General features: G+C 43.8%; 1 protein-coding gene across 1 annotated transcript in view; it reads right to left on the minus strand.

The window, feature by feature from the left end:
• LOC104950476 (zinc finger BED domain-containing protein 5-like) overlaps nucleotides 1-14033 on the minus strand; it is a 15063-nt gene extending 1030 nt beyond the window's left edge. The window contains exon 1 of the mRNA XM_010777006.1: nucleotides 12906-14033. Within this exon, the coding sequence (XP_010775308.1) occupies nucleotides 12906-14033 (1128 nt within the window). The remainder of the gene's footprint in view (nucleotides 1-12905) is intronic.
• Nucleotides 14034-15182: the final 1149 nt, after the last annotated feature.

A 15182-nucleotide genomic window follows, 5' to 3' on the forward strand; every position in this document is an offset into this window, starting at 1 on the left:
GGAGCTGTCCTAAGGTCAAATCGTGTGACTGCTTCCTTTATTGCCAGGGTGCTAGGGCAACAACAGGCCCTTGATGGTGTNTCTGTTGTTTTGAACATTGCAGACTGAAGCTCAGAGCTAACTTTTACACGTTCTGCCTTGGCTCCAAAAACCATTACCTCAGTTTTATCTTTGTTTAATTGGAGAAAGTTCTGACACATCCAGTCATTGATTTGTTCAATGCACTTACTCAGTGTTTGAATTGGAACATAGTCTCCCGGTGAAATGGTTACGTACATTTGTGTGTCATCCGCATAGCTATGATAACTTATTTTTGTTGTTTTTCATTATCTGAGTCAGCATGTAGATGTTAAAGAGAAGAGGCCCCAAGATGGAAAAACAATTACATTATAAATGTAACAATAACATTTGCCTTATTATAATAAGCCAGTAAAACCATATTAAATGGATTAAAGTGTACAATAAAACCGACAAGACAGACATAATAACACGTTTTAACCAAAACTTATTTTTACGATTTATTTCTGAGACTGGAAAGTACCATTTTTAGAAGCACGATTGGATCGGGCTTTACAAAATGTAAATGATCGCATAATGATGTTAAATCTAAAACATCCTGTTTGGATGCTAAATCTAAAACAAAAGTCAAAAGATAAAACATTTTTTATATAGTCCATAGTCCATTTTAACAATTCAGTTGCCTCTATTGTTTATTCATACATTGAACCTCTTTGGATTTTTTTTGCCTTTTAGCAGCTTTGGCACTTCTGAGACTCTGTACCCCTCCACACTAGTGCTATTGCTCACGAGGGTTCTCCTAAATGTGCTTTTGATTTTGAGTTAGGATGACAGGAAATCAAAAATCTACTGCCTGTGACATATGAGTTGTAAATCAAGCCTTTTGAGTGCGTGTCCCTGTGATGGCCTGTGTGTGTGATACGCCTCAGAGGAGTGATCTATTGTTTTGATATAAAAGATGTTCCAGCAGATAAAATGCAACAAGCTAAAAGCAGAATCGTCCCCTCAAGACATCCCAGTTTGCCACTGACATGTCAGTTGGCCCAGATGCTCTTTAAGATTTGCAGGCAGACTCTCTTTTTTCTCTCAGCCTTATTTTACTTTGCCGGTGTATTCACTTCTGGCTAACATTAGAGCCCGATATGAGATAGGAATATTAGCCTGGCAATATATATGCCATATATCAGCATAATCCGAACCCTGCGGGCAGATTTCCTCGTTCCTTTGAGTCCAATTATAGAGTGTGTGTTGTGTGAGCAGATCCAGCCAGTGCCAGCCACCTCTTCTCATCCTCGCTCTGACACCCACACACACACTGACATATACCCGGCTAAAAAAACGCATCGACTCACACACACACACACACACACACACACACACACACACACACACACGCACGCACACACACACAACAATTTGACACATTTCCCGCTCTTATGTGCCCATCATGGATCACACGTGGCACACACACTACATGTTCAGTGTCTGTTCTTTGTATATTTACTGCAGTTCTTCATGTATACCAGTCTGATACAATANACACCCACACACACACTGACATATACCCGGCTAAAAAAACGCATCGACTCACACACACACACACACACACACACACACACACACACACACACACACACACACACACACACACACACACACACACACACACACACACACACAGGGTAGATGATTTGTACAAATGTAACGAGGCATGCTGTGCCGCTGCATTGTTGTTTACTCTGTCACATTTTCCCTCTTAGTTAACAAGGCAGAATGTATTTGAGCAAAGGGAGGATTATCGTTAACTAACTATCTCTTTCTTCCACCTATACATTAACTCTGGCTCTGCTAAATCTATTTATACACTTATAATTTGATTTAGCTATACCTGCCAGGCTAAAATTCGTTCATGTGACAGCTTACAAATCAATACCTTTTCTAAATGAATTGTGAAAAGTACCTCCCAGAACGATCAATTTTCCAATCTTACACTTTCCAAATCTGTTACAAATCACTGTTGCAGAACATCAAAACGTTTTCTAATCGGAAAAATATATGATTCAGTTGGGCTAAGGCACAAAAAAAGACTTGGTTAGGGAAAAACCCCGGTCATGGAAAAAATAAACTGGTGTCAACTGTCGTAAAACAGTAAGCCAGCCATCCATCCACCCTGAGCTCCTCCATTGCCTTGCTTTCTGCTGATAATCCCACATGAGTCGTATTTTATGAGGGTTGAAATGTCCAGACAAAAAAATAACGATATCTCACAAGTGTCCAACTTCCCAAATGACTGTTTTTTAAACCACTTGGTGTCTATTATAATAAGTAAACAAGGGACTTTGGGAACAGCCATTTACCCTACTGCCATAACAGGTCTTAGTTGAAGGCAAACAAATGTCCTTTTTGGACAAATGTTGAGTCTAATGTTTCTGTTGCTGTCTCTCAAGATACAACTGGACAGCACTTTCTGTGAATATTTCCTTTTTATCAGAGGATAAATACCTTGACATTGGTGATAGCCGGACTTTTCCTCCAGGATGGCAAAATGGCGATGACTCACATGTGTCCAATTTCCCAAATGACTATGTTTTAACCACTTATGCCCCTTTCACACCAACGCGTTTTCAGCTCTGGCTCGGAGCTGGAGCCTGAAAAGTACCGGTTTTTCATGTTCACACCACAGCGGCGCCGCCTCTTAGCTCCGGAATCCGGTTCACTTCCAGCTCCAAAAAATTGTCGGTCTAGAGGCAAGAAAATTCCATCTTCTCCACCCTCTTGGACCCCCCCAAAGCCCCTTCCCCCTCCTCCCTTCTGTCAAGCGACTTTGTTAACCACTTTGAAAAAACGGTTGATGATATTCGCTCTTCTTTTTCTGACTCACCTTTACTCACCGCTGGGTCACCAGACCCTCCCTTCACCCACACACTGACCTCCTTCTCCCCTCTCTCTCCAAGTGAGGTTCTTACCCTCGTTACCTCTGCCCGTCCTACCACCTGTCCTCTGGACCCTATCCCTTCAAACCTCCTTCAGACTATCGCTCCTGATATTCTACCGTTTCTCATTTCATCAACACTTCTCTAACTTCTGGTCACTTTCCAAACAGTCTCAAGGAGGCAAGAGTAAACCCTCTCCTAAAGAAACCTACTCTCAACCCGTCTGATGTTATAAACTACAGGCCTGTCTCTCTCCTCCCGTTCCTGTCTAAAACACTTGAACGCGCTGTCTTTAAACAACTCTCCTGTTATCTCCATCAGAACAACCTTCTGGATCCGCACCAGTCTGGTTTCAAGGCAGGTCACTCCACAGAAACTGCTCTCCTTGCTGTCACTGAGGAACTGCACACGGCTAAAGCAGCCTCCCTCTCCTCTGTCATCATCCTTTTGGACCTGTCTGCTGCATTCGACACGGTGAACCATCAGATCCTCCTTCGCACTCTCCAAGAACTTGGAGTTTCAGGCTCTGCACTTTCCCTCCTCACCTCATACCTCAAAGACCGCACCTACAGGGTNGGGGGCGACCAGCTGGGGAGCTGTGTGTGTGTGTGTGTGTGTGTGTGTGTGTGTGTGTGTGTGTGTGTGTGTGTGTGTGTGTGTGTGTGTGTGTGTGTGTGTTGTCTTTGGATCGCTGCCTAAGCAGTGACGGAGACACCATTAGCCCCTGGTTCTGGCTTGTTAGAGCGTTCTTTGAGCACAGCGAGGGGCTGAAGGAGGAGGACGCCGCCACTGCAGAGCGGGAAGAGCAGCGTGCTCATAAGGCTCTCAGTGATGTTTCATTACACTGTCAAGCTAGTTTAGAGCACTTGAACCGTGAAATGTTCAAGTCATTGGGTCATTTTATTTCATGATCATTGTGTTCAATGAAATCCTTTGTTTGCTTGTAAATAACTCCACATTCACTAATTGGTTTCTCTCATTCATAAATATATTTAATCCCATACGAAGAAAACACACCATTTCACTTTCAACACCCAGCCAACTCATTTCAGCTTCAGCCGTTTCAGTCTCTTTAGATTACAAGTCTGCAGATATATTGAAATTTGTGCTATGTTGAGAACTGGCAGCAGTTCACAGGTCAGTTCTGTTCTCAAGGCTTTATGCCGAGAAAGATGCCAAATCAAATCTACATCATGTTCTTCACAGGGTAACTTGAAATACCTGAAAAGAAAAATGTTGACATGATTCATCAGGTCAGCACGAAAAGTTCAGATGCGAGTCTGTTTTTACGTTTCCTGCGGCTGTGTAGTCATCTCTTGTCTTTACACTGTCAGCACACATTCAACATTTAACAGTGCATCCTGCCAAAGAATTTAGATGATGTGAATTGGATGTTCTGCTGTAAGCATGGTGTACTAATTTGATTTAAAAAAAAATGGGAATGTATTATCCAGCAATAGAACAATTGCAAATGCTGCTAAAACTCAACCTTTTTGTGTTATTGCCAAAGCCTTTATTTAAAAGGAATAGTTGGACATTTTAGGAAATACAGCTATTCAATTTTTGGCCGTTACATGAGTAGATTTGTACGACTCATGTGGTTTACATTAAATGTAAAGAGCTCGTGGCCAGTTAGCTTAACTTACTATATCTTATTGTCTTTAAGTGTATATGTATCAGATGCTCAGCATACTAGATACAACAAGCTGCTAAGTAAGCTGTATGTTTTTTTTTTACTTAAACACTGTGCTTTCTTGTCACTGCTTCCAGTCCTATGCCAGCTAGCACAAAGCGCTGTATCTCTATGACTCTAAATTGCATATTCCCAAATTTTGAACAATTGTTTGGAGGACATCATGAATAGCAAGGACAATATTTAAAGAGGAAGGCACCAACACAGACTTTTTGTTCTAAATATGTTTATTTTATTATTAGAAACAGATGACCCTCCAATTATTATATTTTTGTTTTTTAAAGCCTGGACATGTCCTGAAGCGTATGCAAATCTATAGGTTGCGAAGTATGTTATAAAAGTGCATTATTCCCAAGGGTGGGCTGTCAGCTTCATAAATACACAATTGAATATTTCGCAGATGATTGATTCTCTGTCATTGAATTCCCTCTGGGATTTGCTCTGCAGTAAATATCTGCGTAAGTAACGTTAATATTAAGCGACTGCTTGGTCATCAGGTGCCAGTGATGAGGGTGTGAAGCTGTTGGTTGACTTGACCTCCTTCAGAGTGAATTATGAAGCCCAGTGAAGGACCTGTCAATGTCACACTGGCTTAAAACCTTCTGTGTTTAAAATAAAACTTAATTCATAGTAAAAAAACAGAATAAACTAAAGACTAGGAGTTACATTTACAGAAGTGATTGTTTGGTTTTCCCATCCGACTATTATACCCTGCAGTTGCAAGACTTTGAAGCAGTGGAATAAGGCACGACACATCTGGATTTTTGTTCCTTCTGTGAGGTGATGAATCAACAATGATTAGCAGAACTTGAATACCTCTTAACAGTTATTAACGTTTTAATAAAATGCTCAGTACACCATGGTGCGTTTGACCGGGCCCTCAATTCAGGGAAAACAATAGTGAAAGAGGGCAGCTGTGATTGTAAATCAATCTGTCCAGAGAGAGAGGATAAAGGATACATTACAGGTTTCTCTCCCCTCTCCTCCTCCTTACGTCTCTTTTACATAAGCTGGCTTTCAAGGGAGGGCAGTAAGCGTGTTTGGGGGGGCTAAATCAATATCTCATGAGATGGTGTTGCTCCCTTCTTTCAGTTTGGTGCTTTACACCATCCCCCTCCTCATCTCCTGGGATGCCCCCCCTCCCCATCCTGCCCTATGGACCCTGCCTGGAGTCAAGTGGGAATAATGCATTGATTAATGGATAGATTGTATCATGTCTGCACTAAGCATTGTTGTGCGTACTGTATCATGCATTGTACTGCATGTTGGTGAAACACATCTAACAGATTCTATGTCTTTTTCTCAAAGTGGATCATACAGAAAACAGCTGTTGAATTGAATCATTCACTTATAAAGCTTTTAATAGAGAGGAAAGTGTCTTCACACCTTTTGTCTACTGGATGCAGTATGAAGTCAGCCATGAAAAAAAGCCAAATCAGGTTTAAAAGCTTGTCAGGGTTGGGGAAAATCAGGACCGAAATGCAGGATGAGGAGAAGTGGGTTTTTATACAAAAAGCTAGCTTTATTTAACAAAAAAGCTGTTGACCATGAAGAAACAAGAATAAATCCCAAAAACTGGTAGCATCAAGACAAAAACTGACAGAAACAAACAGAGGTGCAAGGAGGACATGAAAGACGACGATCAGACAAGGAGCACAGGGGAAGACCAGACGAAATACACACAAGGGTAACCACAGGACAAGACACAGCTGGCAGGGGAGGCAGAAACACAAGGGCAACAGGCGAACACAATGAGGCACAATCAGACACAGGAGGGCAAACACAGGAAGGAAGACCAGACACAGGGAGAACAGCATTTCAAAATAAACCCATAACTAAACACACAAAACTAAAATCATGACATAGCTCTTCAGTAATTTAGGAAATGTATAGCCCACTCGAGGTGTGTAGTTCCATCATGTTATATTTCTTTATAGAAATCATGGTATGATATTTGCATATTTTGAAGTCTGCCACGAGAAATGTTCGAACTACCTCAATTCATAAGCGTGCAATCGATTTGAGACTGTATCATATGCCCATTTAACCCATTCAAAGCGCAAGTAAAATATGATTTGCAATTCTATTACTGGGCGGTTCCAGACATATAGATAAAAAAAACCTTCTTAATAAAATAATGAAATGGAAACTAGACTTCCTCTTGCTCATCATAAGGGTCACATTTCATATGTGTCAAATGTTCAGTTCAGAATTTTAAACTAAGGGTGCATCTTAAAGATGGTATGTATCGATGATTTTAATTTGTATCAATAATATTTCATCGTTGACCATTGAATCAATATATCTACAGATCGTTGCACTCGTAATCAAGAATTTAGTCTTTTAAGGTCGTTCTGGTTATCGGAATATTGCTCAATTTAAATGCCACTGTTGTTTGTAGGGGATAATTTTTCCGGTTTGTTGGTGTTGACCTGTGACCTTAGCAACATGCTCAGGGATGCGGTGGAGCATGTAGATAAGGACCTGTCTGCCCTTGTGTGTTGCCCCTGGTGTTTATATGGGCTTGTATTTGTGTTTTGTGAGGACCTGAAGAGAAGGTCATACGTCTGTGTTGTTGAGTCACACATCAGGACCTGCATGTGTGTGGGTCTTCCCATTGTTATTTTTTCTCTCTTGTGTCTGTATGTGTAGCACCAGAGGTAGGTGGGGGCTTGGCTGCGGATGTTGTGATTGAGACTAGGAGGGAGGGATGGCAGGATAAAGAGTGGTGGTGGTGACTCCAGCCTTCAGTCGGGTCTCTTTGTTGTTTCAGGTTTTTATAGTAGTGTTGACTTGACATAACATAGTGGACAGAGAAAAGAAACTGGGGGCTGCATATAGAATGATTTACAGAACTCAAAAGGGTACATTATTACACTCAGTTTTTTTATTCTTGTCTTTTGTCCCTGATTCTAATATGTCATGATCCTCACATGAAATAAGAACAGTACGTAATGAATCAGTTCCCTCTGCAGAGACGCTTTGGGCCCGCCCAGCCCTGCATAGATCATGTTTATCAGAAAGCTCCTTTTTGCTGCAGTGAAATACAGTAGTTGCTAAGAGGGAACAGGACTCCCCTGCCTGCGGGCTGCTGTATTGATTAGTCGTCTACTTTAGCTGTGTGTGCTGTAAACTAGCATAGCAAAAAATCTGCCTGTCCTCTCAAGGAAAAATTTAGTTTTTGCAACCAGAACGTTTTCCTCGTGTGAATTTAACAGCTATCGAGCTATGGTTGTGCCATCTGCTGCTGAAATGTATTGTGATTTTTCGCTTTTTAAAAATGCTTTACAGCCTCACTGATTTCAGTAAATCTGCTATTTGCGTCTAGACAGAGCTATTTGGTTTCAGCTGCAGTCTTCTCTCTTATCATCTCTGCATGCAGGGGAAAGAGAAGCCTCCCATCTAGATGACCAGAGGCCAATATATATCCAGCGCTGATGTAGAGCATGATCCTCTGAAGTCCAAGCCCCCCCACCCCCACCATCACAATTACAGTGCACATACTCAATGGCATGCATGGGCACGTGCACACCCAAACAGGGAGTTATAATTGAAGAGTTTATCGCCGGCCACTTCAATAATGGCTGTGTGACACAGAATCAGGGTCAGAGGATCTGTCTTTGTCACTTGGACGTTGTTAAGGGCCGTATATGATTAGACAGGCTTTAAATCATCCCATTAACCTATTTAATTAACCCTATCCTCCATCACAAGAGAGCCCATGTCAAGTTAGGTCGTTAAACAAAGAGTAAATAAAGAGTTTAGTGGAAGGAAGTATATATTGTTGTGGTCCTGCTTGTGCCACGCATGATGAAAAGGAAGTGAATAGGGCTGAGACTGAGGCCCCGGCCACACGAGGACGTATACGGCTAAACGCATAGGATTAACGCAAACGCAATCGCAAAAAAGCTTCCGTCCACACGCAATGTTCACCGGATAGTGTCTGTCCACACGAGACAGCTCCGTTTAGCTCCAACCGCTGGAGAAGCTGCAGTACATACGCAGGAGCCTGTACGTGGCGCTGTAACTTCCTCCACAAAAGCAGCGGAGAAGCATGGTTGTAATGGTTGCCCTTCTGTTTATTCTCCGCGGTGGGGGCCGAGGGAACCGGGCAGAGTTTTTCGCCATTCAACGTGTATTAAAGTTTAAATCTTCCGGACAAAATTATAAAAGTGCCGGTCAAACGTCTTATTTGTTATTTATTGAGCTTTAAAACAAATGAATAACGACTCTATATAATAATAAAATACATGGAGCCTCTCTTTTTCCTCCCTCTCTTCGGACAGCGTCAGTGTCTGTCTCATGCAGCAGCTGATCCAGTAATGAGTGACCCGAGAGTAAAACAGTAAAAATAAACATATTTACTAGTTTAGATAGTTCGAGAGGTAAATAGCTAAGGGTGATGATCTGACTTGAAGTGTGTGTTTTGCTCCGTTCACCGCTGCATCACAGCGGGAGGAGCTGCAGGTGAGCAGAGCGTGTCTCCGTCCAGTGTGTGCAGATCAGCCTTTCCATTGTAGGCCTAGTCGGTGTTTGTCTGGCTACGCGGAGTCCTCTTTATCAGCAGAGACCCACAACAGAGAGAGGAAACAATGTTATCAGTTGAATCCTTCTCCTGTCGTTCTCTCTGTGCCTCCGGCGGCCACTGACACAGAATAGCAATCAGCCTGTGAGCTTTGAAAAAAAAGTGAAATCATCATTCTCTAAGCAAACCTGACTTCTTTGATTTTATGTTCCTTCAAGCCAAAGGAGGAAGGGAGGTGTGTAGGGAAGAGGAGGCAGAGTGGGTTGATCTCCATACCCCCTACATTAGCGCTGTAATTCTTCTTCACCGAAGGCAAGTCCCTTAACACTTGACTGACTCAGTACTTAGTTGAGGCTCATAATGGAAATGGACTGTTGTCATTTAGGAGGATTGTGATGGGGAGAGGAAACCACTTAAAGGATTCTGGACAAGGATGTATAAAATGATTTCACTAGAAATATTTGTCCTCTGAGCGATAAGTAGCAGAAAACAAGAAAAAGGAGTCACTGTTTATCAGGTAGAACCCTGACGGAGTAAAGGATATTACCCAGCACCTTACTTGCAGAGACATATGTACTCAGTCACATAGTTATACACATGCACTCACAAACAAACATGCATGCATCTTTGTTATTTGACTGCAGCACACTTGCTATGGATTTGCATAAAGGGCTTCAGCAGTGAGAGCAGATTGGTGTTGCATTGAAATAAAGATGTTTAGACATAACATTTCTCACCAGTGGCGGCGCTAGGGGTGGCTACTTGGGCTCAAGCCCCAGATGTTTTCTGAAAAAAATGTGCAGTACCGGATTCCACCAGAGAGGCAGCCGCTGCAGGACAGTAGCCTGCATACTGCGTAGCCTTCCCTGCCCTGAAGAAGAAGTGATCCTTCCTAGTGCCCAGCGCCATATGGTTCTGCTAGTGCCTGACGAGTTTTAAGCTAATAGCCTATAAAGTTATGGATATTAGAAAGTTATTTTCATTGAAAAAAAGGCGCCACAAGCAGTATCAGCAGCTGACAACAATGTCATCACCAGCAGTGAAGAAATGGATGATGTTTCAGGTTTGTGAATGTGTCTGGCTGACTGAGTAAGAAGTGAAAAAGAGTGATGTAATGTTAATGTTATAGCTAGTAAACATGGAGTAACCACACTAATTATACCCTTATATGTTAGTATGTATACAGAACATGACTAAAAATTACCCTAAGATGTAACGTTAACCCTTCATACCTCTTAAGACACTAAAATAACGTATTCCAATTTTTATATTGTTTTGGAATTATACCGGCTCTCGTTTCAGTACACTTAACAACGGGACCATAGCAACGGAACTGACAGGCAACGGAACTGACAGGCAACCCTCTGAATCAGACTCCGATTGGCTGTCAGTTCCGTTGCTATGGTCCCGTTGTTAAGTGTACTGAAACGAGAGCCGNCTCTTGGACCTCTCTGGCGCGCAGAAATTCACTCATGTTCGCCTCCATTGCTCGCGCAACTGCAATGTGTAAATCTCCTCTCACTGAAGCCTGGTTCTCTACCACGCAGTGCGGTTTCACGTTGTGCCTGTGAGGCCCAGTCCAGTGTGGCCGTGGGATTTTGTGACCCAAACCATACGTTTATTTATTGCCAATATACACTACAGCAAAGAATAATATATTTTGTTTATATTACGTATACTCAGGTACTCTTGCTTACCTGGACACATTTCATAATACAGAGGCAAATTCTATACCTAAAAACGCATTATTTTTAAAAATAATCCTCACAGAACCCCCGTATTCCGCCCCTGGTTAACGCAGTTGCGCATGGTGCGGATTTATAAGACTGCTGACACATCAAAAGGCTGCAAGGACAATATTAGAAACTGAGAAACAAGCAAGCGGGTAAAATGGAGGCGCCTTTCTTGTGCCCGGGAGCAAACCAGCAACCACCAGCTGTTAGAGACTGCGACAACCCCACCACGAAAGAGAAGAGCGCAAAAAAATGTCAGCAGACAGTACCTTATGACAGTTATCTGTCTTATGGCCTTCATTTGCGCACGGCCGGATGTGAACAATCCTCAGGCCCGAGTGCGCTCGTCTGCTCGGCGGGAGAAAGCTTAGGGCTAATGCTAACATGCCGTTCCAAAGCAAAGCTAAGAGGCAACTTGGAAACCAAACATCCTCGGGGCCATGTTCACAGTAACGTTTTTTGCGGACTAACTTCAGAAGGAGCGCGAGGATCTGACCAGGCCAGCCAAGGACGTTTGTTGGCATTCTTTTATGAAGTGGTCTGATAAAGGGCCAATGCGAGGCGAGTTTACATGCCTAGCCGGAGCTCATTTGCGCAAAGCAGAGAAGCCTCACACAATAGCGCGAGACACTCATCCTGCCCTGGCTTGCAAAATTACTTGCAGGTTGTCATGCCCTGGGCTCCAGATGCCGCAAAGATGGAGCCATCGAAAGCCTGCCGTCGGTTGATAACCCTACGACTATCATATCAGGTAAACAGTTATTACAGTCACATGTCAGCGAGCAGACATTGCGGTTACACTACTCTACGTGGCCTTCAGAGAAACTGCAGAACGAGACGAAACGACAGACGATATGTCCTTCAATGCGAGTCTGAGAATGAATGTACAGCAAAGGACATCAGTGGGGCTGCCCCAACTTCTGGCAAACGTCGGATATGTTGATGCTGACTCCATCAAAAGAGACATTTTGTATTCTGCTAATCGTAAAATGCGAAAGCACACCACGGTGAGAGGAAATATTCAGGTTAACTAATGACTATTTAAAGAGTTACAGTATGACCTGGATATATGCGTCGGCTATGACACGATGGTGCCGGCGAGCAGATGAACGTGGTAGCAATGAAAGGATTCATTGCTAAGAGTGAGGAGCACAAAACCCACATATCGTTTAAACAAGACAGGCACTAAATTCGAAATGAGGCAATGGTAGCCACAAACACTGGCCCCAGGAGTTGACTGAGGTGCTGAATCAGGCCGACTGCAGATGGTGAATTACATAACAATCAAGCCCCTGAAATCTCGCCTCTTCTCCCAGCTGCTGCGCCCGAGATGGAAGCGGACCACCAATGCCTGATCCTGTCAAGCACGCAGATGTTTAATCCCTCGTTGGCTGCTCACGGGGGAAAACTTCGCTAGTCCCGTCTTTAAGAGACAGCCGGGACCCCTGCTTTTGTTCGAGTTATCAGGTGCAAAACGCCTGTCCCACACAGGTCAAGGGTAGTGGGGATGAGAGGTGGGTGCGCCCGTGTCTGGGGCGATTACCTCGCAGACATATTTCCAGCTAGCAGTTGGGCCCCAAACTGATCTCAGGGAGCTGGTTCAAGTATTTGCGGCGTCCCCACGGAGCCCGCCACTCCTCTCTCTCTGTTCATGAATTGCTCTCAGGATCGTGGAATCTGTTGGGCAAGTCTATGCACCCCCATCTTCCCGCTGGCAAATAAATGCCACAACCTCTGCTTAAGGTCTGGTGGCACACAGCGCGTTGCGGCCTTGCGGCCAGCTGCTTGCCAGCGGGACCACATGCCTGGAGGCTCAAAGCTCCTGCCACAGGAGATACCATCAACCTTCCGCCTCTTCTGGACGATAAAATGTTTTCATTCCTTCCCTGAAGCTTGCCGTTTAACTCGTTCACTGATGCCCAAATATGTCTGCGAGGTAAAGCCAGCCTGGCGCACCACCTCTCATCCGCGAGCTTGTCTTTATGTGGGACAGCCGTTTTCACCTGAAAACTCCAAAAGCTTTCCCGAAGCTCATAAAGACGGGATAGGACTTTCCCCCGTGACAGCCAACGTACCTCTGTGTGCAGGATCAGGCTTTGGTGGTCGGCTCCCATCTCGGCGCACAGCTGGGAGAAGAGGCGAGATTTCAGGGGCCTTGATTTTATGTAATTCACCATCTGCACGGCCTGATTCAGCACCTCAGTCAACTCCGGGGGCATGGTTTTGGCAACCAATGCCTCTCGGTGCAGAATGCAGTGGTTTGTCACGATATGTGGGTTTTGTGCCCTCACCTTAGCAATGAATCCTTTCACTCTCCCCGTCATGCTCGCCGCACCATCTGTGCAAAGACCGACGCACATATTCCAGGTCAGACTGTTCTCTTTAAAATAGTCATTAGTTACCCTGAATATTTCCTCTCCCGTGGTGTGGCTTTCCATTTCTTTGCAGAATAAAAATGTCTCTTTGATGGAGTCAGCATCAACATATCTGACGTTTGCCAGAAGTTGGGCAGCCCCACTGATGTCCGTAGATTCATCTATTTGGAGGGAAAATCTGCCGCTCGCCTGCAGTTTCTCTGCCAAATGTTCCTCAATGTCTTCGGACATGTCGTTGATTCTTCTTTTGATCGTATTATCAGACGACGGCACTTTCGATAGCTCATTTGCGGCATCTGGACCCAGCATGACACCTGCAAGTATTTTGCAAGCAGGGAGGATGAGTGTCTCCGCTATTGTGTGAGGCTTCTTCTGCTTTGCAATGAGCTCCGCTAGCATGTAACTCGCCTCCATTGCCTTATCAGACACTTTCACAGAATCCAACAAACGTCCTTGCTGCCTCTGGTTCAGATCCCGCGCTCTTCTGAAGTAGTCCAAGTTACTGTGAACATGTTTGGTTTCCAAGTGCCTCTTCAGCTTGCTTGGAACCATGTTAGCATTAGCTAACTTCTCCCGACAGACGACGCACTCGGGCTGAGGATTGTTCACATCCCCGGTCCAAATGAAGCCATAAGACAGATAACTGTCATGGTACTGTCTGCTGACAGTTTTTTTCCTCTTCTCTTTCGTTGGTGGGTTGTCGGCAGTCTCTACACTGGTGGTTGCTGGTTTGCTCCGCACAAGAAAGCGCTCCATTTTCCCGCTTGCTTGTTTCTCAGTTTTAATATTGTCCTTCAGCCTTTGATGTGTCATAGTCTTATAAATCCCACCTGCGCAACTGCGTTAACAGCGGAATACGGGGTTCTGTGAGGATTATTTTTTAAATAATCGTTTTTAGGTATAGAGTTTGCCTCTGTATTATGAAATGTGTGCATACAAAGTACTGATATAGTAAATAAAAAAATAATTATTTTTGTGTAGTTGTATATTGCAATAATAACGTATGTTTGTCACAAAATCCCACGGCACACCTGGACTTGCCTCACGGCACACCAGTGTGCCGCGGCACACCGTTTGGGAACCACTGCTCTAGACGACGTGAGTCAGACTGCTGTTCTAGAAGACGTGAGTCAGGCTGTAGCTCTAGAAGACGTGAGTCAGAGTGTAGTCCCTGTTGATGTGGGTCAGACTGTTGCTCTAGAAGACGTGAGTCAGACTGCTGCTCTAGAAGACGTGAGTCAGACTGTTGCTTGACTGTTGGGTTCACATATATAGTTGTGTGTTGAGCTATATATTCACTGACTTTCTGATGTGAACTTATCTGAAAAGTCAAAAAGCCCTGTTGTATATCTGAAACTGTTTGGGAAAGTTATTATGCTGGACCAGTTGAGAATGGTAGGTCTCGTAAGTGCTTCAGAAATGCATCATGGTTCACTTGGAGGTCATAAAGGCTGGAGGTCGGGGGTCTGACTTATCAAAAATAAAATCACCTGACACAGCGGTTGTGACGTATGTAGTCACACCCCTCATGTGCTCATAGCTGTATCATAAAAAAACAGACAATTTAAATACGTTTTTTTAAAAGATTCTCATGTAATAACTGAAGGCAGTATTTGAGGTGTTTGGAAAGCATAATATAAGTCAACGTTGTCATACATCGAATGCATGGACGTTCCACAAAAACAGATAAGTTCTCGAGCTTTCCCTTTTGCCGATGCTGTCTCTCCCTCTCACTGCTACTCTGCTGTTTATTTGACTGAAGTAAGTCATCACTCGGCAGCTCTGGGACTCGTCTCCCAGCTCAGCGTGCTCTCATCATTTCACTGGCAAAAACTCAAAGTAGGCGAAACATTTTTCGCTAGCAGGAAGTGGCTCTCCACAGAAAGCTTTATTCTGAGAGGCGTT

Source organism: Notothenia coriiceps, unplaced genomic scaffold, assembly GCF_000735185.1.
Source record: "Notothenia coriiceps isolate Sejong01 unplaced genomic scaffold, NC01 NC01_scaffold00000339, whole genome shotgun sequence".
Lineage (NCBI taxonomy): Eukaryota > Metazoa > Chordata > Actinopteri > Perciformes > Nototheniidae > Notothenia > Notothenia coriiceps.